This window comes from Hyperoodon ampullatus (genome assembly GCF_949752795.1).
Source record: "Hyperoodon ampullatus genome assembly, chromosome: 16".
Classification (NCBI taxonomy): Eukaryota; Metazoa; Chordata; class Mammalia; order Artiodactyla; family Ziphiidae; genus Hyperoodon; species Hyperoodon ampullatus.
The window spans coordinates 73,572,419-73,596,964 of record NC_136929.1 but is presented as its reverse complement, the minus strand read 5'-3'; the positions used below and the strand labels follow the sequence as shown (position 1 = coordinate 73,596,964).

General features: G+C 48.6%; 1 protein-coding gene across 1 annotated transcript in view; it reads left to right on the top strand.

Annotated features, from left to right (window-relative positions):
- The window catches only part of GTF3A (general transcription factor IIIA), a gene marked incomplete at its 5' end in the record, with an annotated part of 81,503 nt that overhangs the window by 17,545 nt on the left and 39,412 nt on the right, over window positions 1-24,546 (top strand). Inside the window, 4 exons of the mRNA XM_079721642.1 lie at window positions 10,740-11,020; window positions 17,832-18,057; window positions 18,732-18,845; window positions 22,186-22,328. Of these exons, the coding sequence (XP_079577768.1) occupies window positions 10,740-11,020; window positions 17,832-18,057; window positions 18,732-18,845; window positions 22,186-22,328 (764 nt within the window). The remainder of the gene's footprint in view (window positions 1-10,739; window positions 11,021-17,831; window positions 18,058-18,731; window positions 18,846-22,185; window positions 22,329-24,546) is intronic.

The window sequence follows — 24,546 nt, the reverse complement described above, 5'->3', positions numbered from 1 at the left end:
TCCGTCCTGGAGCTTCGAGGTCAGACTCTCCCCTGCCCCGTCCCTGCTCTTGGGGAGCGTGGACTCCCCTCTGCAGACAAAGGTGGCCTTGTCACAATCGCCTATGGCGTCTTCCTCCAAGAACTGCTTCCTGCCTCTAATGGAGCCGTTCCTTCCTCGGGGCAGGTTCGCTGGAAACTCAGGAAAGCTGACTGGGGAGAGCACGGCCTTGCTCCTGTCCAGAACCTCAGGCTTTGACAGTTGGTCCTCCGTGTCTAACCATTTCTGAAATATGCACATCACTGACAAGATGCCCCAGGGAGACCTAGGCCTGGGTGCTGGTGCTGCAGCCCTATCCCAGGTACTGTCCCTGGGCGGGGGACGGAGAGCTGGTCTGCCCCACGTGTGTCCCCAACAGCCCCTGTTAAACCATCTCATGACCCCCCGCCCACGTCACAGGAGCCCCAAGGTTTCTGGGCCCCTGACTCTTACCTGGTCCTGGGAGGCCAGATCCGCATTTCCCTGATAAAGTGCACACAGGGTGGGTGGTGATTGCATTTACCGATGTTCTGCCCTGGGGTCAGCACACCAGGGTGGCCTCCCTGCGGGCATTGGGCCAGGCGTGCCAGGGAGGGGGCCAGGGGGCAGCCCCGGCTCTGCAGCCCTGTCCACCCCGCTGTGTGTGACGTGGGTGGGAGCAGACCTGAGAAGAACTGCGCTCTCCCCCACTCTCCCACCGCCAGGAAACAAATAGATGCGGGGCAGGCACTTCCTAGGACGCATTCACTACATTCTGGCCCCTTCGTGAGTTCCCGTTTCTAGCTTGTAATGCTTCTGGGGTTAACTTTCAAACAAAACAAAACAAGACAAGACAATACACTGTGATTGTCTACAGCTCCCAAAGGCAGGACAGTGAGAGTTGAAGACACCACCTCTGCTCTGGAGCATGGAGTTATCCGTATTTCAGAAGGACCAGAGTTCTTAGACCCCCTGGTAGAGCATGTGGTAAATTCGAGCCCGAGGAAACTGATCATTCCTGCCTTGGCCTCCTTCCAAATGATCTCTCAGGGGCAGAGACGTTGAGAGGGTCTTTGAAGGATGGGGTGGTAGAATCAGGGAATTATCTTGTGCACGAACGCCCTTGTGGGACACCCCAGCAGATGTGTTCCTTGCTCTTGATTCAGTTTTTCCCATGGCTTCCTCTCACGCGCCTTCTAGCCCTGTCCCCATCCCCGTCCACAGATCCAGTCATCTGGATTGCTTGAGGGTACCTTGAGGCTCACAGCAAGGGCACAGACACCTTCTGGAAGACCTTTACAGGGGGAACACCTGTATTCCTGACTCACTCACAATATATGTCCCTAATCAGAGAAATGAGTTTGGCTTGGTACAAAAAAATGTTTGATGGACAGAGGGGAAGAGGAAGGAGGGAGGGAGGGAGGGATGAGAGCTGATTCCCTGCTCACTGTCTTCCAGATTAGAACGCCACACTTGGCAGGGAGGTCCTGTGCATTTTATACTGAATTCTAGAATTTTAAGACTCGGGGGCCCTTAAATAATCTAGTACAGAAAAGGAAACTGACTTCCTGAGGGAAGAAGGGACATCCAAAGTCACACCGGTTACTTGGAAATGGATCACATAAATTAACCTGTTGATACTTTGTACTGTTAGCAAAAAGTAAAGTTGAAGTTGAGATGTTTTAAACCACTTGGGCCAATAGGGTTAACAGTATGTAACAAGTTGTAGGCAGTATTTCATTTCTAAAAACTAGAGGTTACTCTTACTGTTGTAAAATCAAAATGTAACAAGTATTTTTAAGTGTAATGGAAGCGTGAGGTCCGTTCCATTCCATCCTCCAAGGCAGTGGGATTGCTCTTCACCGGATGCAATCACAGCCCCTCAAAGGTCCTTCCTGTGACCAAGGTGCCCATCCCGGCCTCCCCACATGCCCCAGGTGGTCCTGCTCAGATGTGCACAAGCTCAGTGATGGTTTGATCTTGGAGTTTTGTACTTTCATTGCGTAAAATTGCTTTTGTTTTGTTACTATGCATGAAATTGTTCTTTTGGCAAATACGAGTTAGCTGTGGACCCCATGCCAGGCCTGGGTGGTCTGTGGGTGTGGTCCCTGCTCTCGGCCAGGGGTTTTGCCCTCGAGAGCCCACAGCAGGGAATCAGGACACACAAGAGGGTGGCATTGATGGGAAGCTTGGTCAAGGAGGTGGCACTCAGGTCTCCCAATTCTGAAATTAAGTTGTTGGGGCCCGAATGGAGGACTTGACATTCTCCCCTCTTCACTTTCACCTGAGCTTTCAACTGGTCCTCCTGCTCTTCAGGGCCACCTGGCTTGTGGTCACTCGACCCCATCAGCTGTTTCTGTGAGATGAAACATTTAGTAAGTGTGTCTCTGTGTCTTTCAGGGTTTGTCAAACATAAATAACAATGATAGCAGACTGCAGTGTGCAGAGTGCAGGAAACAACATTCTTCCTCTCCAGGTCCATACTGTCAGGATTCCTGACAGGCCCGGAAACAACCTGAAACAGTCGGGGTCTCCTGACCTGGGGTGGGATGCGGCACACCTGAGCGAGAGACACAGCTTTTCTCCTGGCTCCACTTCCAGCTTCAGCGCCTTCTGGTCATGTTTACCCCATCCCCGCTGCTTTGAGCTCATTCTTTCCATGAAAAGAGAAAAAGAAGCAAAACAGCCAAGTAGTTGAGAGGCTCTCTGCCTCCTTTTTGGAGTTTGTTAACATTGTCAACATTTCCCGAAGTCTTTATCTTCTTTACCCATGAAGCTGAAAAATGTTCCCTAGGAACTCTCTTCCTTGTAATTTTTTACAGGGTAAATCCACAAAATGTATTAAACCTGTGCTCTTTCTGGCTAATTGACGGCACTTTTGTAAACTGTTTAGGGCAACTGCCAGTGGGTTTGGGCTCAGCTGGACCAAACTGGGGGGCTTTCAGTCAGAGCAGGTGACTGACACCTTCTCGGGGTTTCCTCAGACCCCCTTCTGGTCTCCAGGTCTCGGCTTCCCTCTTTCCCTGCTCCCCATCCTGTGGCCCTGATTTATTTCAATATTTTGAGCTAATCAAGAAGTATAGAAATAGTAAAGTTACTGAGAGGAAAAAGTCTAAATTGCCACCTCCGTGTAACACCACCAGTCTCTCAGTTCTCGAAGGGAATCTCCTTTTGTGAAGAGCCAGAGATGTTTGCTCTCCCAGGGTGAAGCCGTTCAAAGCAGAAACTGTTAAAATGATTACTATGGGTAGTTAATATGGGCAGATTTCACCACACTGTCCTGAGTGTTCTTTCACTTAGAAGGCTGAGGTACCTGAAACAGCAGGGTTTATTTTTGAAAATAAAATACTAAGTACAATAACAAAAATATAAAAACAAGTTATATTTTTGTTTTTTCAACTTTAACATGAGTATTAAAACATGTACTTCTTTTAAAGGTCTGAGTTGTTCCATTAATGTGTTTTAAGTTGACTAGTTTTAAATTCACTTTTTGTTTCTGTACAAGTTGCTTTCATTAAAAATTAACTTTTCTTCCTGTTGGCCCTCAATGAAGCCCTTCTCTCAACATGGGTGGCCCCTCATGTCAGTCTGTATAGGACCCACTCACCAGCAAGTGGCTTTGTTCTATTTTTTAAAATTTATTTTATTGAAGTATAGTTGATTTACAATGTGTTAATTTCTGCTGTACAGCAAAATTATTCAGTTATACATATATACATGTATACATATATACATTCTTTTTCCTGTTCTTTTCCATTATGGTTTATCACAGGATGTTGAATGTGGTTCCCTGTGCTGCACAGTCGGACCTTGTTGTTTATCCGTCCTGTATACACTAGTTTGCATCTGCTGACCCCAACCTCCCACTCCATCCCTCCCCTCCCCTCCTCCCCCTTGGCAACCACAAGTCTGTTCTCTATGTCTTTGAGTCTGTTTCTTTCTCGTAAATAAGCTCATTTGTGTCATATTTTAGATTCCACATATAAGTGATATCATATGGTATTTGTCTGACTTACTTCGCTTAGTATGATAATCTCTAGGTCCATCCATGTTTCTGCAAATGGCATTATTTCATTCTTTTTATGGCTCAGTAATATTCCATCATATATATATATATACCACATCTTCTTTATCCATTTCTCTGTCGATGGACATTTAGGCTGTTTCCATGTCTTGGTTATTGTGAATAGTACTGCTATGAACATAGGGGTGCATGTGTCTCTTTTTTTTTTTTTTGTGGTACGCGGGCCTCTCACCGCCGTGGCCTCTCCCGTCGCGGAGCACAGGCTCTGGACGCGCAGGCCCAGCGGCCACGGCCCACGGGCCCAGCCGCTCCGTGGCACGTGGGACCCTCCCGGACTGGGGCACGAACCCGCATCCCCTGCATCAGCAGGCGGACTCTCAACCACTGCGCCACCTGGGAAGCCCAGCATGTGTCTTTTTTAATTATAGTTTTGTCCAGATATACACCCAGGAGTGGGATTGCAGGATCCTATGGCAACTCTATTCTTAGTTTTTTGAGGACCCTCCATACTGTTCTCCATAGTGGCTGCACCAATCTACATTCCGAGTGGCTTTGTTCTAAATATGGACTTTAACAAACACACTACAGAAATTACATACACTCTTGTTGAGTGGAACTCTGGAGGCAGCTGAGAATATATCCAGCCCAAGTTAAAAATGATCTTTGAATCGACTGGAAAACGTTAATACGGTTCATGTTAATCGCAGAGATCTCTGGTAGCACGTTTCTTCCCAGTCTTGCTCATTCTGCAGGATCCTTGTAATTTTAACTCTACCTTGGCACACCTGGAGGGGGGGTGTCTCAGAATCCAGTGCGACAACTAGAATATGAGATAAGACTCCTGGTGGAGAGGCGGCGTTTGCACAGGACACCTCAGGGAGAGGAGGGCAGCAGTGACCATCCAATCCCAGTAGCCCCGAGAGGAGCCCCAGGTAGACCTGCGGGGCGGGACAACATGGGCAGAGTGACCTGCAGACAGGAGCAGCCTCGGTGAGCCTCCCTCGGTGACACTGTGGCTAATGACTCTTGAATTAATGGACCAGGCAGGCGGTGCCCTGGCGTCTTGACACGTCTCGGGACGCATGGCTCTCTTCTTGCCTGCGTGTGTCCTTTTTTTCTCTTTAATATTTATTATTTATTTGGCTGTGCCAGGTCTTGCAGCATGCAGGTTCTTGGTTGTCGTGTGCGGGGTCTTTTTAGTTGCAGCATGTGGGATCTTTAGTTGCGGCATGCGAACTCTTAGTTGCGGCATGTGGGATCTAGTTCCCCAACCAGGGATCAGGGCCCCTGCCCTGGGAGCATGGAGTCTTAGCCACTGGACCACAAGGGAAGTCTCCCGTGTGTGTCCTTTGATGGTAGCATGCAAATCTCTGATGGTGGGCCAGCTTATGGAGCTGCCGAATCAGGACATTACAGAGACCTTGGCTCTGATGGCCTCCACGTTTAGAATCTGAGTTCGTGAATGGATAAGGCCCAGAGAACGTACTTTTTCTGAAATAAGAAATTTATGATGAAATCCTCAGTTCACAGTGACTATAGTAGAGTTTAATTTGCTCCAGGTTATATCCCAGCGGGCTGGGGTATAAATCCGTGTGTTCCGGCCACAGTGGTTGTGCTCACTACTGGCCACCTCTCGTGTGTGTGTCCCCTACAGCTAACCTTGTGTAACTTTTCTCAGGATCTTGGATCTAATAGTTTTGGAAGGCAGCGCCGTGGGGAGAGAGGTTCAGAGTGCGTGGTTTGCTTCTTCGAGTATTTGTTTGTGACGCCTCCTCTCTCTCCTGCGCTGCTACAGGACCACCGATTCACGCAGACTGGCAAGCAAATGGCAGTGCCACAGTGTTCAAGCTCCAGTATCCACTGGATCAGTGCCAGTGGAGGCGAAGGTCTCACACATTGGTGCCAACCCCTCCGGGGCTTTCATCTCTGTTCCAAGGAATTTGATATTTTCAAAAATCCGAAATCAATTGGAGTGGAGCCGGCTTTGTGCAGCAGGTCATTAATGGCCCTGGAGCCGGCTGATCCTATTTGCACAACCTTTCAATAAACAGCTTCAACAACAACTAGGGTGGAAAAGAAAGCGCACACACCCCATCCAGTCGGGACAAACTCGAAGTATTGATCGCACCACCTCCTTCCCCAACCCCCCTCTTTCAAAACAAATTTCGAGTCTTACACCAGGGCAGTTGATCATTGCCAAACTCCCGTGTCACCAGGTCCCGACTGTGTTTTGCTGGCATAGCGCGTTGACTCCTTTAACTGGACTAACTTCCAAGATTTCCTGAGGCCAGGGCTATGAACAGCTGAATGCTGGGGAAGGCAGACATGAAAGGAACATCTGGGTGGGCCCAGGAACTCCAGGTAGCTCCTGCTGACTGATCACTTCTTAGCTCGTTGTACAGATGCTGCCATAACCCTCAGTCGGAGGGTCTGGTCCTTCCAGAGCCTGTAAACAGAAGGCGCTCCTGCCGGGAAGGCAATGAGCAGGCCCCACAGAACCTCTCCACCCAGGGAGGCTTCAAAGTCTTTATTAGGCTTCTTTCTGTTTAGACCCTGTCCTGCTGGTGAGAAAAGGAAGGAAAACCATGGGAGAGATTTCAGGGCCTCCCTGGTGGCGCAGTGGTTGAGAGTCCGCCTGCCGATGCAGGGGATACGGGTTCGTGCCCCGGTCTGGGAGGATCCCATATGCCGCGGAGCGGCTGGGCCCGTGAGCCATGGCTGCTGAGCCTGCGCATCCGGAGCCTGTGCTCCGCAACGGGAGAGGCCACAACAGTGAGAGGCCCGCATACCACAAAAAAAAAAAAAAAAAAAAAAAAAAAAAAACCATGGGAGAGATTTCAGAGAGCCCGGTCTTCTGGTCTACGCCCCCGTCCGTGCTGCTCTGCTGACCTGACAGCCTTCTTGGGTCCTCACCCATGGTGGCAGCGACAATGACAGCTTGGTGACAGGCAGACATGGATTTTCTCCTCTCTCTTAATTGTTCCAAAATGTGATGCGTCACCACAAGTTAATTGCTTAATTGTGCAACACCCTTCCCACTCCCTCAGTGTCGTCGGCTTTAATGATTCATTAAACCTGTTTTGCTTATTCTTTTTCTCTTTCAGGTGTTTTTAGCTCCTATCTGACTACACTGTCACCCTGTTTGGGAGTGAGGATAATCTCTAAGGTCTTTGTGACACCTTCCAAATAATGACTATAGATACGGCCAAGGGGCAAGTGTATGGATGCTGTAGACAGACAGATACGAGTTCGTTTATTCATTCAACAGACGCTAAACAATTTTAGGCCCTGTGCTGCCTAAATGTTAGCTGTGCCATGCACCCTGATTAAGCCAGGGGGTGAGTTTGGACCAATTCTTTAGGACCCTGAGCCACAGCCGCCTCACCTGTAACCATACAGATAATGATGTCTCTGGGTTTCCATGAGGTTTCAAGGGGGTAATGGGAAGGGCTGGCGTTGGCAGGACTCAGTAATTTTTTGTTTCCTTTTTCTCCTTTGGGCCAAACACAATGGAGGCAGTTTTGGTGGATAACTTGATCCATGAAACCTCAATTTGTTAGTCAAATGAACCCGTGGAGACATGGCCACTCTTCTATACTTATCACTGTGTAAAAAGCAAGGCCTCTGACCCCACTCCATATCTTTAAAAAGTTGACTTTACCTGGGCAAACACTAGGTATCAAAGAAACAAATAAAAGCAACACAAAAGTTCAGTTATTCCAGGTGGGAGTTAATTAGACTTACCCAGTCATCAAATGGCATCTGGACTGTCAAGTTTTAGGATAACGCAGTCTTGATGAGGGACCAGGAGGCCTGGTTCTGACCCCAGCCAGGGCCACTGCTTACCTAACTAAAGCATGTGACTTTGGACTTAACCTCTCTGTCTTGGGCCAAACTTCCCTTTATCTGACCAAGGAGGGGCTAGGTGCTGGGTGGTCTGGGAGCCCTTCTCCTTTCTCCCTTCTCTCTCTCTCCTGGCTTCCTTCCCTCATCCCTGGGGCCCCTCCAATGCTGGGCCTGTGCTGAACAGGCATCAGAGGACTGCCCTACCCTGCTGGAGCCCTCGGGGCTGTGGGAAGACAGGATTTTTTTTCTATTCTGATTGTAACAAGTGATGCGCCCAGACGACATTGATGTTCTATGAGCTCAAGCTAGAAATGGTTGTTGGTATTCTTCTTACTGCTTTCCGCGCACTTCTAGAGGTGGACGAGGAGGAGAGATGTAGCTTGCCAGAAAGGTGATGAATCATCCCAGATGCAGTCCTGAAGCTCGGGTTCTCAGAACTCACCAGGCGGATGCTGTTGCCAGGAGAGGGAATCAGCACCACCTACAGACATATGGTCTGGCTTACCTGGTTATCTTTTTTTTTTTTTAACATCTTTATTGGAGTGTAATTGCTTTACAATGGTGTGTTAGTTTCTGCTGTATAACAAAGTGAATCAGCTATATATATACATTTATCCGCATATCTCCTCCCTCTTGCGTCTCCCTCCCACCCTCCCTATCCAACCCCTCTAGGTGGTCACAAAGCACCCAGCTGATCTCCCTGTGCCATGCGGCTGCTTCCCACTAGCTATCTATTTTACGTTTGGTAGTGTATATATGTCCATGCCACTCTCTCACTTCGACCCAGCTTAACCTTCCCCCTCCCCGTGTCCTCAAGTCCATTCTCTACATCTGTGTCTTTATTCCTGTCCTGCCCCTAGGTTCTTCAGAACCTTTTTTTTTTTTTTAGATTCCATATATATGTGTTAGCATACGGTATTTGTTTTTCTCTTTCTGACTTACTTCACTCTGTATGACAGACTCTAGGTCCATCCACCTCACTACAAACAGCTCAGTTTTGTTTCTTTTTATGGCTTACCTGGTTATCTTGTCATCTGCTTTCTGGTACTAAATGATGTTTTATAGATTTTGTCTCAGGTAACTTCTTAGTCTTACACCATAAGACGCAACATCACTCAATGCCCTGAGTTTAGATTTAGACAATAGCCTTCCTTCCTTCCTCTTTTTTTTCTTTATTTTTATTGTGGTAAAAAACCACGTAACATAAAGTTTACCATTTGAACCGCTTTTAAGTATCCAGCTCAGTGGCGCTAAAGCACATTCACTTTGTTGTGCACCCGTCACCACCATCCATCTCCAGAACTTCTCCATCTTCCCCAGCTGAAAAATCTGTCCCCTCTCCCTAGCCCCTGGCACCCACCATTCTACTCGCTGTGAACGTGACTGCTCCAGGCACAACCTTATTCTTTCCACCGTGGGTGGGAAGGAGGGTGCAGGTTCATCCTGGACAAAGCTCTTCACAGGGAAGAGCTCAAGAATCTCAGTACATGAGGTTGTGGGCACCTGCGTTGTCCTGACAGCATAATCCCGAAGACAGCCTCAGGGGCTGCAGTCTGTGTTGCCATAGCGATTCTGCCCTGCACTCGCCCCAGCGGTCCACAGAAGGAAGGGATTAGGGGTCACTTTGGAGCCAGTCACTCCTCTCCTTGGTCACTGGCCTTTCGAGGGGCCCCTGCAAATCCTCAGACTCACCACACCCTCTCTGAGCCTTGAAGGTGACCTTCTCTCTGCCGCGCCCTCCCTGTGCCTGGCGGATGCCGCCTGGGTCAGGTGCCTCTTCCTCCTGAGAGCCTTTTCCTGCATCAGGGACCCATCCTATGATCTCTCACGCCACCCCAGCCTTACGACTATGGAATTCCTTCCTGTAACTAATTGTCCCTTTGCTGGTCACTCTCCCTTACTCCTATATCACCTGAGCCTGACAGTAGCAGAGGTGGAGGTCTGAGACGTGCAAACGACTAATGAAGGACATGCTCTCGGGGAAATGATCCACAGGAGTGAGGGGCGTCAGGCAGGGGGAGACGCTGAGCCAACATGTAGCCTCAGCCTGATGCCCGGAGAGTTCTGGAACATGAACAGCACCTCAGAGCCGTCCCACGTGGGATAAGGGGGGCAGGCTTTTGTACCTACACCAGCCAGTAGGCGTAACCTTCCAGACATTTTCAGGGGATGTGGTGTCCTGAGGAGGGCAGCTCTCCAGAGAAAGTGCAGCTGCGTTAGCAGCCAACATCCTCCCCTGGGGCGCGTGGGGCCCGACAACGCTGTGTGTTTTGGAATGAAAACTTTTTGAAATTAACGAGGAATCTGCCATCTAGCGAACATTCACCACGTGCCAGGCACTGTGCCCTGCTTTTTACCTGCACCAGCTCGGTCTGTCTCTAAGCAGCCCTATGAGGCAGGTGCCGATTGCGCAAGTGGAGATGGACGTCCAGCAAAGCTAGGCGACATGTCCAGGATGCACAGATAGGGGCGGCTGCGTGGAGACCTGGATCCGCTTACCTGCTCCAACGTGATGCGCACGCGCAGTAACGTTTGAGATGCGCCGGCCTAGACAACGCACTGACACCTCTCTCTCTGCCTCTTTATTTAATTTTTATTCAGAATAGGAAATACCGTGTTATTTCCTTTCCCCATTTTGCTTTTCTGAGATCGGGCCTCGGCAAACCTGCAGGGTTGCTAAGCTGGTAGGGACAGTTAAGCGACAAACCTGGTCAGACCCCTCCCTCTCCAAGGTATCCTTCCCCTCCCCTTGGCAACACTCCCGGTGAATGGGAAAGGTCCGTGGCTTTGGATTGGTTTCTGTTCTTGCCCTGGGGAACTCGGGTTGGCGGGGGGAGACCCCGCATTCCTGGCCACTCCTGTTCCCACTCAGCCCCTGGGAACACCCGTGCCAACAGTCGTCGTCGCTTTGCCTGTCCCAGGACCTGGGCCATGGCAGTATTTGTCCGAATTAGAGTCCGTTGACTCTGCAAACACGCTCGCTCTTCCGTCGACCCCGAGCAGCTGCTGCCCTTGTTTGCCCCGCGTGGTCAGCAAGCAGACAGCCGTCCTGGACAAGCCCCAGCAGCTTCCGGCCGGAGGGAGCAGCCGGCACCCGCAGGCTCCCCGGCTTCACCGGGACAGATGGCGGTCTCGGCTCGGCATTCCAGAATTGTACCCAAGAAATAAAGCCTTCATACAAAAGTGTAAAGAGCCCTGATATACCCGCCAAGGGACAGCCTCTGAGCCCTGGCTCCATCTGACCCCCTCATTCTGAGCGGGAAGAAGCTTAGCTGGTGCTTAACTGAGGCGGTCCTCGCCGCAAGATCGCTGGGTTTATATCCTGGTTCCCTCGAAAGGGGTTTAACCTCTCTGCCGCTCAGTTTCCTCCCGTGTAATATGGGGCTGAGAATCCTGTTGGGAGGGTGATATAAGCAAATAACATATGGTACTTAGAAGAGGGCCCTGTACACGGTACATTCTCAATATAAAAATGAACATTTATTTGTCTGTCTTTTGGCTAAAAGAGTGCTGAGTGGTGAGGTTTTGGCGTTGGTAGTGGTGTGTTCTTTCCAGCATTAAGGATCCTTCCAGACAGGAAATTGGCAGCATGGAATGCTCATCAGTACTTAGCAGCGTTTGGTTGCAGCCAGTAACAAATGATGGCAGCTGGATACCCAGAGTTCCAGTCCAGGTCCCATCCCTGCTGCACTGTCCGTGGTGAGCCTCCGCCACCGCCACCTTCCGTTCCCACTACCCCTGGGACTCTGCTGGTCTCTCTTCTGAATAGACTCACGGTGGGGACGTCATACTTCCTGGACCAGTAGGATACTGTGTGTGTATCTATCCCACTGGTCTTACACGGCGTAGCTCTTGGAGGTTTACAAGGGGTTTCCTTACACTTTCGTTGCTTCCATCTTGAAAGTACTAGGCAGATACTTAACATTTAGTGCTGAACTGGGTCTTCTTGGGCCCCCCAGGGTCAGTTTCCAGTGGTCTTGCCGTGTGAACATCAGGCAAGGCCGTCTACAGCTTCCTAGCTTTAATCAGCAGCAGAATAAAGTGGAATTCCTTGAACAAGACCCGCAAGGATGGTGAGCTCCTCCTTAGGCTTCACTGCCTTCAGTGCCAGCGAGCCGCACCCTGCAGGCTCCTCCTGAGTCAGACCAACCTCGTCTTTCCCTGGCCATGGAGGTCTCTGTGAGCTGCCACGCCCGTCACAAGGAGTGCCCTGCAAAGTTCTGACCTGGCAGTGAGGGCCAGGCAAGGGAGGGGACTTTGGATAATCCCAGGTGATGCTTCTTTGGAAAGGAGTGGAAGACGGGGATCTGTCAGTGAGACATAGGCTCGTCACACTGCTGTGCCCGAGCCTAGCCCTAGACACTCTGGTGCCTAGCAGTGCCATTTCCTGGGAAAGGTGAAGAGAGGGTTAGTTTCCACCTGCCCTTCCTGATTCAATCAGCTCTCGACCCAGTGAGCAAACACACGCCAGTCTCTCGGGCTGTCTCCCTGACTCCCAGGCCAGACCTGCTCTGGTGGAGTCAACATCTCCCATTTTATTTGGTGGCTTCCAGTCAGTAGGAATTTATAGACACAGCCTATCCTTCCAGGTATTATTATGCTCATAAGGTGCAGAAAAAATCGTTCAGCCACACCCTCATCTCTATTTCTCTTAAGCTCAGGAATCCGCCAGTTTTCGTCATGATTATGCTCCAGGTTTTCTGTGTTTCTGGAATGACCAGGAGGGGGCACTGTGTAACCACACAGCATCTCCCTGACAGCTCCGTGGACTGGTTTCCCCAGGTCCTCTAAGACCTGGCCATCCCTCTACCTGCAGAGAGTGGTGCCAGGCTCCATCGACTCTGGAAATCTAACCTACCTTTTACCTGGACCAGAACACCTGGATGAAACTGCTGTGTAACAACACCATCTTCGCAAGATCAGAGCAGTACATTTAGCAGTATCCTTTCTGGTTGAAATGATGGATATCTCGTTCTTCGGTGCTGCAGTGACAGTGAATTTATTGATTTGGGTTGAATCACGAAATGATATTGACACCAACTCTTTACACTCCTGCATTTTGTCAATTAATTTGAAAATTGGTCTGTTTTCCCCAAGTAAGTTCAGAGCATAAAGCTTTAATTGCATGTGTGATTTTAGGTACTGTTAAGAATTAGGAGGAAAGTATCGTGTAAAAACAAAATATGAGTATTTTTTAAAACCCAGATTTACTGAAGAATAACAGAAAACAATATTTAGCACTTTTGTGTCTAGTTTTTACATTGGCCTAACACGGAATAGGAGAAATTTTTGTGTTAATAACTGTATTTTGGCACCAACAACAAAACCAAAAAGCTTAAAAAAAAAAAAAAAGGTGCCATCAAAAGAGAACTGATGCACCCAGTGATGTACAAAACAAACATTAGCAGAAATAAAATAGAATGAGGTATGTGGGAAAGGGCTTTGCAAACTCTAAACTGCCAAAGTAGGGCCATGAGAAGGGAGTGAAACCACACTTTTCCTTTTGGCTGCGTTGGGTCTTTGTTGCTGTGCACGGGCTTTCTCAAGTTGCGGCGAGCCAGGGCTCCTCTAAGTTGCGGTGCGCGGGCTTCTCATTGCGGTGGCTTCTCTTGTTGTGGAGCACGGGCTCCAGGCGCACGGGCTTCAGTAGTTGTGGCTCGCGGGCTCTAACGCGCAGGCTCAGCAGTTGTGGGCACAGGCTTAGCTGCTCCGCGGCATGTGGGATCTTCGCGGACCAGGGCTCGAACCCGTGTCCCCTGCATTGGCAGGCGGATTCTTAACCACTGCGCCCCCAGGGAAGCCCACAACACCACTTTCTAAGATGAAGGATAGCCCTGAATTACCAGCTCTCTTCTGTTCCCAGGCAGCATTTTGTCAGAATCCACCAATGGGTGTTGGCTGCCCCCGAGAGCTCCTACCCCTTCTCCCCACCAGGGGGCTCCAGTCCTCTCTTGCGCTACATTTTCTTTCCTAGACCCCTTCCCTTCCTTTCACGTGTAGATTCCCCATCCTTCCCAATTATCCTCCCACAAAGGGTGTCCCTTCCTTGTTCCCCACTCAGTCTGTGATAAGGCCGTTAAGGCTTTTGGGAGCAACAGATGAAATAAAGCAGAGCCCACCAGCCCCTCTGTATTGAGACTGTTTCTGTGTCTATCGCCCCACTAAGGGGAAAACGTATGATTTATTTGTGTGTGTGTCTATCCCAATGCCCAGCACAGTGGGGTAAGCCAGAGGCATTCAGCAAATTTTGTGAACCTCAGCTAAACTGAAACCTCCAAAAAATGTGATCAAGGCTGCACGGAAGCAATACTTCAAGAATCCACTGCTGATAGATTTGGATAATTTAGAAATCACAAAATAGGGGGCTCAGCTATCAGCTTTGACAGCGTTTGCTTTTAGCTTATAGCTCTCCTTCCTCTTTATCATGGCACAAAGAGTACTTGGCAATAAATCATGCTTCTCTTAAAACTATTTAAATCTATTTTATATATTTTTATTTTGTGTATTTTACTTAACATATATTTATCCTATATATTAACTCATTCAATGTTGTTACTAACTCTATAAGTTATACATTATTGGCCCCATTTTCAGAAAAGGAAACTAAATTTCATGTCAATACTAAATGACATTGAAAACTGTGAGTTATGGAAGTAAATTTGTTTTAGAATAAGATATCACAAAATTTTAGAAGCTGACAAATACCATAAACACTTCAAAATCCAGAAAAATACACAATAATACCTGACATACCTCTACAAGACATTTTCCTTCATTAAAAAATTTGTAAAATATACTAAGATAACCATTTTTAAGGGTACAGTTCTGTGGCATTAAGTACATTCACATTGTTGTGCAGCTGTCACCACCGTCCATCCCAAGAACTTTTCCGCCTTCCCAAACCGAAACCTCATTAAACACTAACTCCCATTTCCCCTCCCTCACACTCTGGCAACCGTCATTCTACTCTGTGTTTCTGAATTTGACCATTACAGGTCCACCTCATGTAAGTAGAATCATACAATATTTATCTTTTTTCGACTGTCTTATTTTGATTACTAGAATGCCTTTAAGGTTCATCTATGTTGTAGCGTGTGTCAGAATTTCCTTCCTGAATAATAAAGGCCGAATAATATTCCATTGTGTGATTGTTTATCCATTCATCCATGGATGGACTTTTGGGTTGCTTCCACCTTTTGGCTCTTGTGAACAATGCCGCTGTGAACTTGGGTGTACAAATCCCTGCTTTCACTTTTTAGGTATATACCCCGAAGTGTAATTGCTGGATTATATGGTAATTCTATGGTTCATATTTTGAAGAGTTGCCATACCATTTTCCACAGTGGCTGCACCATTTTACATTTCCACCAACGATGCACAAGTTGTCCAGTTTTCCCGCACCTTCACCAACACTTGTTATTTTGCTCTTTTGATAACAGCCATCCCAATGGATGTGACGTGGTTCCTTCATGTTTCGACTTCATACTTTCTGATCCCTTCTTCCTATGTCAATGCTTTTGTATTATCATTTGCTATAGGAAGACAGTTCAGTCTTTTTTCTTGCATGGTGTGTGGGATTCATTAACTATGTGACTTCACACACCCATGGTCACCGTGCATAATACTGCTACAGACTTGGGTCTCTCAAACACAGAAGTCCTGATATAACACTTGATTTTCATAAAAAATAAAAATACATGTGATGAATTCAACTAATAGTCTGCATGGCTGAGTATACTCCTGAGAGGAGACAACTTCTGTTTGTCTCAGTGTCATTGAAAACCAACTTCTCCATTGAAAGTTGTACGTGCCTGGTGGTTAGAAGAATGTTTCACTTCTGTGTGCGGATGCTGGGAGCATCAGTGCAGTGGGAGGTGAACATATTCCTAGAAGCCGTTCTTCCACCAGGACAGCCAGCAGTAACTTACCTGTACACAGAAGGGACTGGGAACCTACTATATACATCTCATCAAACCAAATTAAATATATCCCTACTCAACTTCTAAGATGGGATCCTAAGCAGGATCCCCATAATGCCTGTTTCTATTCCCATGCCACCCAACACTGGGGGCAATGTGAGTGGTCTGTCTTTTTCCTACTCATCTGTGGGAGTCCTTTATTATCCCAGATACAAGTCCTTTATCTATTACATGTTTCACAAGCATGGTCTTGTACTCTTTGCTGGCTCGCATTTTCACTTTCTTCATAATGTTTTTGATGAACTGAAGCTCTTAATGTTAATATAACTCAACTTGTCTATTTTCTTTATGGTTAATGATTTTGGTGTCTTGTTTAAGAAAAGTGTCCTGAGCTCAAGATCAAGAAGATATTTTACTGTTTCCTCCTAGAAACTTTGTTTTATCTTTCACATTTAGACCATCAATCCATCTAGAACTGATGTATGGTGTGTGTGGGGGGCAAGATTTGTTTACACACACACACACAACCCCCCCACACACACACCTACATGCACGCACACACACAGACACCCCCACAGACACCCACCCACCCACAGGCACACACGCACGTGCGCACGCACACACGCACCCAAGCACCCACCCACACACAACACGCACACAACAAATATATATAAACACCAGTTGCCATAACACCAATTATTGTGAAGACCATCCCCTCCAGTCCTCTGCACTGGAGCTTTCCAAGTAAATCCAGTGTCTATGTATGTGTGGATTTATTTCTGGACTCTTTCTTCTGTTCCACTGGCTGTTTTTCTATCTTTGCATCCATACCACAGTGTCTTAATTACCATATGTTTATAATAAGTCTTGATATCTGGTACTGTAGAAGCTCCAACTTTGTTCTTTTGTTATTCTTGGGCCTTGGTATTTCTCCATGAATTTTGGAAATAGATTGTCAATTTCTAAAACAAAATAAACTGCTTGTATTCTAATTTGGATGATATTGACCAATAGATCAGTCTGTGGAGGATGTAGCTTAACTTTTCTCTGTCTTAGATCCCTCTTCTGAAAAGACCAAAATACTCACTGAGCAGTCATGAGTATGACGTGAGCAATAGGTTTGCAGACTAAAAAAAAAAAAAATCACTATAGAAATGCTGATTTTTTTTTTTTTTTTTTTATAAAATGAGAAGGAACACGTGTAAGGATTGGGGCACACCCTTCCTACAACGGGTTGTAAAAAGGTTGGGGCAACTCTGGGATCTGGTCTCTGCATCTCCTTTTTCCTTCACTGGCTTGGAGCTCAGAGGCTGGAGTTCAGGGAGGAGGAGGAGGAAAGGGTGAGGTCTCCTGCCTGGGCTCCCCCTGTACCCACAGCCCCAGCGCGTCCTGTGATGACTGTGTGTTTGTCTTCTCAGGTCGTTCACTTTGCAGCCTGGAAACTGAGGATGGAGTCAAGTTATGATTTATTTTTCAAACACACCTGCTGAGTGCCAGGTCCAGTTCTGGGGTAGCTCTGCCTTTCAGGTGTTCTGTGTAGAGCGCCCACCTGGAGAGGGGATGACCAGGCACCCCCGATGGGGAAAGGGCCTTTCCCTGTGACAGTCCCTCTTCTGTCCCCTGGAGCATGCTCTGAGTCCAGCTGAGGCCTTTCGTGTGTGACTGGGTGCCTAGGGCAGGAACTAGAGGCAGTCTTCTTTCTCTCCCAGTCAGGCTGTTTGCTAAACACTCCCCCCTCAGCCCTAGGGGCTTCCTTCAAAGGCTTTCCTCAGAATCCCCTGGACAAACACCTTCTGCCAAAGAGGAATCCCCAGGCCGAGGCAGAGGCAGGCAACAGGGCTCCACGGCACCTTCTCTTCATGGGTCATTCTCTTTGCTTCCTACTGTGGAGCCCCGGAGGGCGACCACATCTGCGCCGCGGGCAGTGCCCCGAGGGGCAACAGTCCCCTCCCCACCCCCCGCAGTGCGGCCCGAGCCCCAGGGCGCCCGCGGACATTCCTCTTCTCGGGCCCTGCAGGCTCCCTCCGTGTTTCTGCCCTTTCCAGCTCCCCAGGGGAGGCCCGGGAGCCGGAGTTTTCAGGACCCGAGGAAGCAGCAAGCCAGTTACAGACTGGAAGGCCGCCAGCTTGGGGCCTGCGTTCCCCTGCCTGGGGAGCCGCCCAGAGAGGGCAGCGGGCAGGCCCGGGGCTGCTGCGGGGTCCCGACCCCTTCACGGCTCCGGCCGACTCCGGGCGGCTGAGCGGAGGGCGGGCTCGGCCAGGACGGCCGAAGGTACACAAGGGCCGAGGTGCTGGGCGGACGCTCAGGCTCCCGGTCGCTTGACTCGCCGCCCCCGGTCAGAGCCGCCCGGGCTGAGGGGATCCAAACGTGGGCAGGGCCGCTGCCGGCAGGCCTCCTGGTCACCGGGTACCTGGCGGGGGCGGGGGGTAAGACAGCGAGAGAAAAGGGACAAAGGGAGCCCACCATAAAAGCAGCCGCGGGTCTGTGATCGCCAGAGCCTTTGTTTAGAGCTGGTTTAAACAAGCTGGGAACCTTAGGAAGGGGAGGCCATAAACTGAAGCGAAAATAAAAGTGTTTATAGCGAGGGACAGCGAAGTGCTGGGACCAGTGGGGCAGCCGTGCAGGAGCGCCGCGCACAGGCTGCCTTCCTCGGCCTGCGGGCGGGTCCGCACATCACGGGCTCCACGCAGACGGAGGGACGGGATGGGGGGGGGAGGGGAGGGGTGCCGCCCGCCCACCGGCCCGCATTCCAGGCGGGGGGCGGGGCGGGGGGAGAAGAGGGCAGGGTGCCAGGTCCCTGTGACATCGAGAGATTCATCGCCGGGGGCTGGGAGATCTCAGAGTCAGCTTTTCCACTCCTCTAGGAATTCCTTCATAATGGACTTGAGGGGTTACACTAATAAGAGGGTTGGAGGGCAGTTGTTTCTGGAAGAAATGCCTCTCAGGCCCGACTTATCAGCCTGGAAAAGGTGTCGGGGAGGCGGTTTCACCGGAGGGGACAACATTCCTCAGGGGAGCTGCATGCAGCTGTGGGTGGTGAGGTGCAGGTGTTTGTGAAGGTGAGGCGTCCGGGGGGCCTCAGCCCTGAGATGTTTTTGCGGACCCTCCATTCACTCAACACATGTAACCGGCACCTGTCGTAGGCCGGGCATCCAGGCAGGGGCTCGCCAGGAAATTGTGTACATATATACACTGCTGCTTTTTAAAAGATTAATTCTCCCCAAGGACCCATGTAACGGGATACTTTTGGAGAATGGTAGTACCAAAGAAAGCTAAGGCGATTCTTGGAAGTATACTGGGCTGAGGTCAGAGGGCATCATTTGTTGTCTGTGCTCAGAGGGAAAGACTGACAGACTTTTTTTGCAAAAAGTCACACTGAGGTCACCTTCCTACTAATAAGGAAAATGAGTAATCAGAGGCTCCTGGGCAATGCGTCAGGTTTTTTTTTCCCCCGTAAAATTTCGTGCTGACTCTGGCTGGTAACGTGTGGAAGTGGTGCTAAGCTGGGTCCTCCAAATGCAACGCCCAGATGGAGAGAGCTCTCAGATGGAGACTGGGGTTGGGGGGTGGATGCCACCACCAAGAGAGTGTGAAGGCAGTCAGCTCTCCCACTCAGGAGATCTTAAGAAAAGTGAGTCCGTGGGGATCCTGTGCCCTTGGTCCTGAAAAACCAGTGCTTTGGGCAGGGGGAAAACAAGGCAGGGAAAGGGTGTGGGCTTTGCAGTTAGACGGTTGGTTTTTGAACCCCACCTCCTCAGTGTAGTAATTGGACAAATGGCAACATTTGCAAGCCTCTGTTTTCTCATCTGTAAAATGAGGATAATAATATCCCCCCCTCCACCCAGGGACTTGATATGAGGATTACGTGACATGGCATAGGTGGAGCTCCTGGCGTCACTTCTCCTTCCCTCCCTCCCTTCCCTCTTCCCAGTGAAGCAAAATTTAGTATCGCCCCCCTCCAAATTCTGAAAAATGAAAAATTATAATAACAGAAGTACCCAAAAAAAAATAGATGAGTTCTCCTTGTTCGAAACATCTCGAATTCCTTCACCAGTGACACGCACTTTCACTGTCCATATATCCTGACGACATTGGTTTAGGACTTTCAGTTCATTCATGTAGTACCTACCGTGTGCTAGGACTGGCTAGGCAGTGGAGATACAGAAATGAATGGCATGGTCCTTAGCCACAAGACAAATAACACAGGAGCAGATAATTTCAAAGGCACAAAGGACTGGGGGGAAGTACAGCAGAGCCCTGCTTTGCCTTGCTTGGGGGTGGGGTTGGGAAGAATGTGGTTCCTGGTTAGGTAAATCTGGAGAAAGTGATCATTTCTCTAGAAAATAAATCTCTAAAATTTCAAGATATGTCAACCAAAGATCAACAAAAGTAATTGAGAAGTAATTAGTGGTAGATTCAATGATTATTTCAATAAGCATTATTTGAAGAAGAAGTTCTCCTGACAAACGTTCATGGGGTGTCTATTTGCAAAACTGCACAGATATGAAGATACGATGCATGAAAATGAGCAACAAGAAGCTGGAGTTCTAACAAGTAAAAAACTGACTCTAATCAAAGCAGTTGATGCTATGCTGGGAGCACGTCAAAAGCATGATGAGAATGCGTGGCTTTTCATTTCCAAAGCGCCAGTTTTTGAGCCACTAAATTACTTTAGAGACCATCCTCCTCCACAGATCAGTGTCCCTTTCCTGACCACTTCCCTGACCACCTTCATGGTCCCAGCTGTGGGGCCTCTGAGTCAGCGCCGTCACCCCATCATTCAGTGTGCCTTAAGCATCACAGGGCACACACGTCAACAGGGATCAAATGTGGAAAGTGACTTAAGTGCTGAATGATGTGAGAAGCACAGAAATTCCAGGGGATTCAGAGAAGGAGAGCTCGGGAATCACAAGGGCACGGAGAGTGAGGTGGTGGTCTGGGGTGTAGTGTGTGGGAGGACAGGAGAGAGGCAGACAGGCTGCAGTGGGGAGAGGACTGTTTGCGGGGGTGAACGGCTACTGGCAAATGGGGAAGCTGGGCATGGAGTCTGGATTCGATGAGGGGGGCAGTGGGGAGCCACGGCTGCTGTAGGAGTAGCAGAGGGTCAGCAGCGCAAACTGTGGAACAAATAGCCAAACGCGAACCTTGGTTCGGCCACTTCCTGGCTTTGTGATCTTGGGGTGTTACGTGGCCTTGCCGTGTCTGAGTTTCTCCATCCATAACATGGTCCCTAAGTGGCAGCTCTGTGGTGAGACCAGTGAGCGCTCAGCGCTCTGTGGGTCGGTCACCAGGTGCAGTTGTGGAAGTGCTGGTGGGAGAACAACACAGGGACCAGAGGCCGGAAGTGCCAGGAGTCTAAGACTTTTAAAATTCAGTCTAAATTACATGACGTGCCATTTGCTTGCTTCATGTCAACTTTTAAGTCACACGTAGCTGGTAACTGTATGTCTGCTTGGCTGCTGTAACAAAGTACCAGGGACTGGGTGGCCTAAACCACAGACATATATCTTCTCACAGTTCTGCAGCTGGGAAGGCTGAGACTAAATTATCAGCAGTTCTGTTCTCAGAAGGTCTCTCTCCTTGGCGTGTAGACGGCCGTCTTCCTGCTGCATCTCACAGGGTCTTTTCTCTGTTCCTGTCTGTGTCCTAATCTGCTCTTCTTACAAGGACACCAATCACATGGGATTAGGGCCCAGGGCCTAATGTTAATTTTTTGTTGTTGCTGTTGTTTTCACTCTCTCTGGGGTTTGTTTTTTCTTTTTCTTTTTTAACATCTTTATTGGAGTATAATTGCTTTACATTGTTGTGTTACATAATGTTAACTTAATCACCTCTTTAGAGAACTTGTCTCCAAAGACAGTCTCATTCTGAGATACTGGGGTTAGGACTTCAACGTGTGAATTTGGGGGGGACACAACTCGGCCCCATAATTCAGAAACTGTAAACTCTTCTAGGTGCATCCACTGGTGTGTGGAGATCTGGGGGCTGTCCCTCTGCCTGGCCCGGACGCTCCCCTCTGCTGGACAGTTACCGCCTGGTGGGCTCCTCCAGCTCCAGTTCAAGTCTTGAAGCTCCCCAGGGCAACTTTTCTGAATCTGCTTTTCTGAAAAGTTGTAACCTGCACATCCCAACTGCAGTCAAACCAGCAGCCTCAAAAAAAGAAATAAAGGGAAAAGAAAAGGGACAGAAGGAAAAAGAAAAGAGGGAAGTGATTGGGGTCCCTTGGTCTGTTACAGCGCAAAATAAGTTTGCAGAGACGCTAGAGCCTTTATCAAACCATCCTGAGTAGGAGAAAAATTGTTTCTGTTCGTTTTGCGTTCTTGATGAACCATTCTAGGAGACAGAGACGAAAAAAGGGGAACAGAGCAAAGACTATAGCCCCTCAGGTTTGTGAAACAGACGCTTGAGCAGCTGGCCCAGGTGCGGGAGGAGCTGCGGGAAGGGGCACAGGACATGCCCTCGCAGGGGGAAGCAGTGCGAACACAGGGGAAGGTTCAGGGCCAGAGAGAGACGCGGATGCTGGCAGGGGAGGGGGAGCGGAGGTGGATAGAGAAGACGGGGGAGGAGAGAGGGAGTGGGGATGGGAGGGGAGTGGGAGGGAGTGAGGGGAGGAGGTGGCAGGCCCAGCTGGGAGCAGAGGGAGAAAGTTCAGTTTCTAGCAGATAAAAGCAAAACTGAATTTTTGGCATCTTCTATTCTTAAGGCTGCTTTGACCTACTTTACCTCATCTGTCATCTGCTCCTGGTATCTAAGTAATGCATCTCAGCGCTGAGCTGAGATTGTTATCCAGGTATTTGAGATCTGTTATCTTGTGATTGGAAGATGCTAGATGGGTTTCCTGTTCTCTTACCCACCTCTCCCTCCGCGCTGAATAGTGCTTGGTCATCCTGTTGGGGTCAGGCTCCATGCAGGGTCCCACGTGCCATGCCGGGCTCGGAAGGTGGCTTCCCACAGGGAAGCACATGGACCACCCAGCTGTTCTGTCTAAACTCCCGGGGTTTTATAAAGAGGTCTTCCTCATTCAGTACGGCTGCATAGCTTGAAAGTACCACATTTTATTCAACCAATCCTCTCCTGGTGGTCATTTGGGTTCTTTTTAGAGTTTTGTTACTGCAAGTAGTTCATATATTTTTTCCTGTTTTTGCCAGTGCACTTTTGGGCGATCCCTTCATAGAAGGGGAATTGCTGGGTGAAAGAGTAAAGGCACAGATAACTTTTCTAGACATCGCCCAGGTCCCCTCCCACTATAAATGTAGGAGAGGCATTTCCTCACAGCCTGGCTAACATTGTATATTGTCAAACTACTGCATTTTTGCCAACCTGCCAGCAGAAAAACTGTATATCAGCGTGATTTTACTTTGGGTTTCTCTTGATACGAACGACGTGGGGGACTTTGTCATGACTGAGGGCCCCTTACAGTTCTTGTCTTGTGAACCATGTTCTAGTTTCTCATCCATTTTTCCATAGGTTTCTTGACCTTTAAAACCCTCTGTGAGGTGATGCAAATGTTTTTCTTAATTTGTCTTTTGTCCTTTTACTTTGTAACAGGGCTCTATGCCATGTATAAAATATTTCCTTATTGTTGTTCTTTTATTTAAGCAAATTTATTAACTCCTTCTTAATTCTGATTTTGAAAACATAGGGAACTTTCCCCCATTTCTGGTTTATGGATTTGAGCTGTCTCCTTTATTGTATACTAAATTCTCATGTGCAGTTGGGTCAACTTCTGGACTTTCTTTTCTGGTCCATCTGTCTGCCTGTCCTTGGGCCAGAATTAAACTGTTTTAATTATAGAAGCTTTGTAATACCCTCTCGTGTGTGGTAAGGCTAGCCTTTCTTCTCTCCATCATTGCTCTTTTCCAGGGTTTTCCTAGTTCTTGCTAGTGCACAAACCATATTTTAAAAAATTTAAGGCGGGGCTTCCCTGGTGGCGCAGTGGTTGAGAGTCCGCCTACCGATGCAGGGGACACGGGTTCGTGCCCCGGTCTGGGAGGATCCCACATGCCGCGGAGCGGCTGGGCCCGTGAGCCATGGCCGCTGGGCCTGCACGTCCGGAGCCTGTGCTCCGCAATGGGAGAGGCCACAACAGTGAGAGGCCCGCATACCGCAAAAAAAAATAAAAAAAAAAAAATAAAAAAAAAAAAATAAAAAAAAATTTAAGGCGAATTTACACAATTACAATACATAGATATTGTTTAGATCCTCATTCAAACAAAAAATTATTTTAAAAATGGTTTGTATCAAAACCAAGGCAATACCCATACTATGTATTTGATGAAATTAAGGAATTATTCTAAATTTATGTGTGTGTGTGTGTGTGTGTGTGTGTGTAATGGTATTGAGGTTTTTTTTTTTTGCGGTACGTGGGCCTCTCACTGTTGTGGCCTCTCCCGTTGCGGAGCACAGGCTCCGGACGCACAGGCTCAGCGGCCATGGCTCACGGGCCCAGCCGCTCCGCGGCATGTGGGATCTTCCCGGACCGGGGCACGAACTCGTGTCCCCTGCATCGGCAGGCGGACTCTCAACCACTGCGCCACCAGGGAAGCCCTTTTTTTTTTTTTTTGAGTCCTTATCCTTTAGAGAAATATAGTGAAGTATCACACATTAACTCATAATTTATATTTGCTTCAAAGTAATCCTGGTGGTGGCTGGAGGAGATACAGATGAAACAAGATCACCATAAATTGATAATTATTGAAGCTGGGTAATGGGTGCTTGAGGTTCATTTTACTACTCTATTTACTTTTATATATGTTTGAA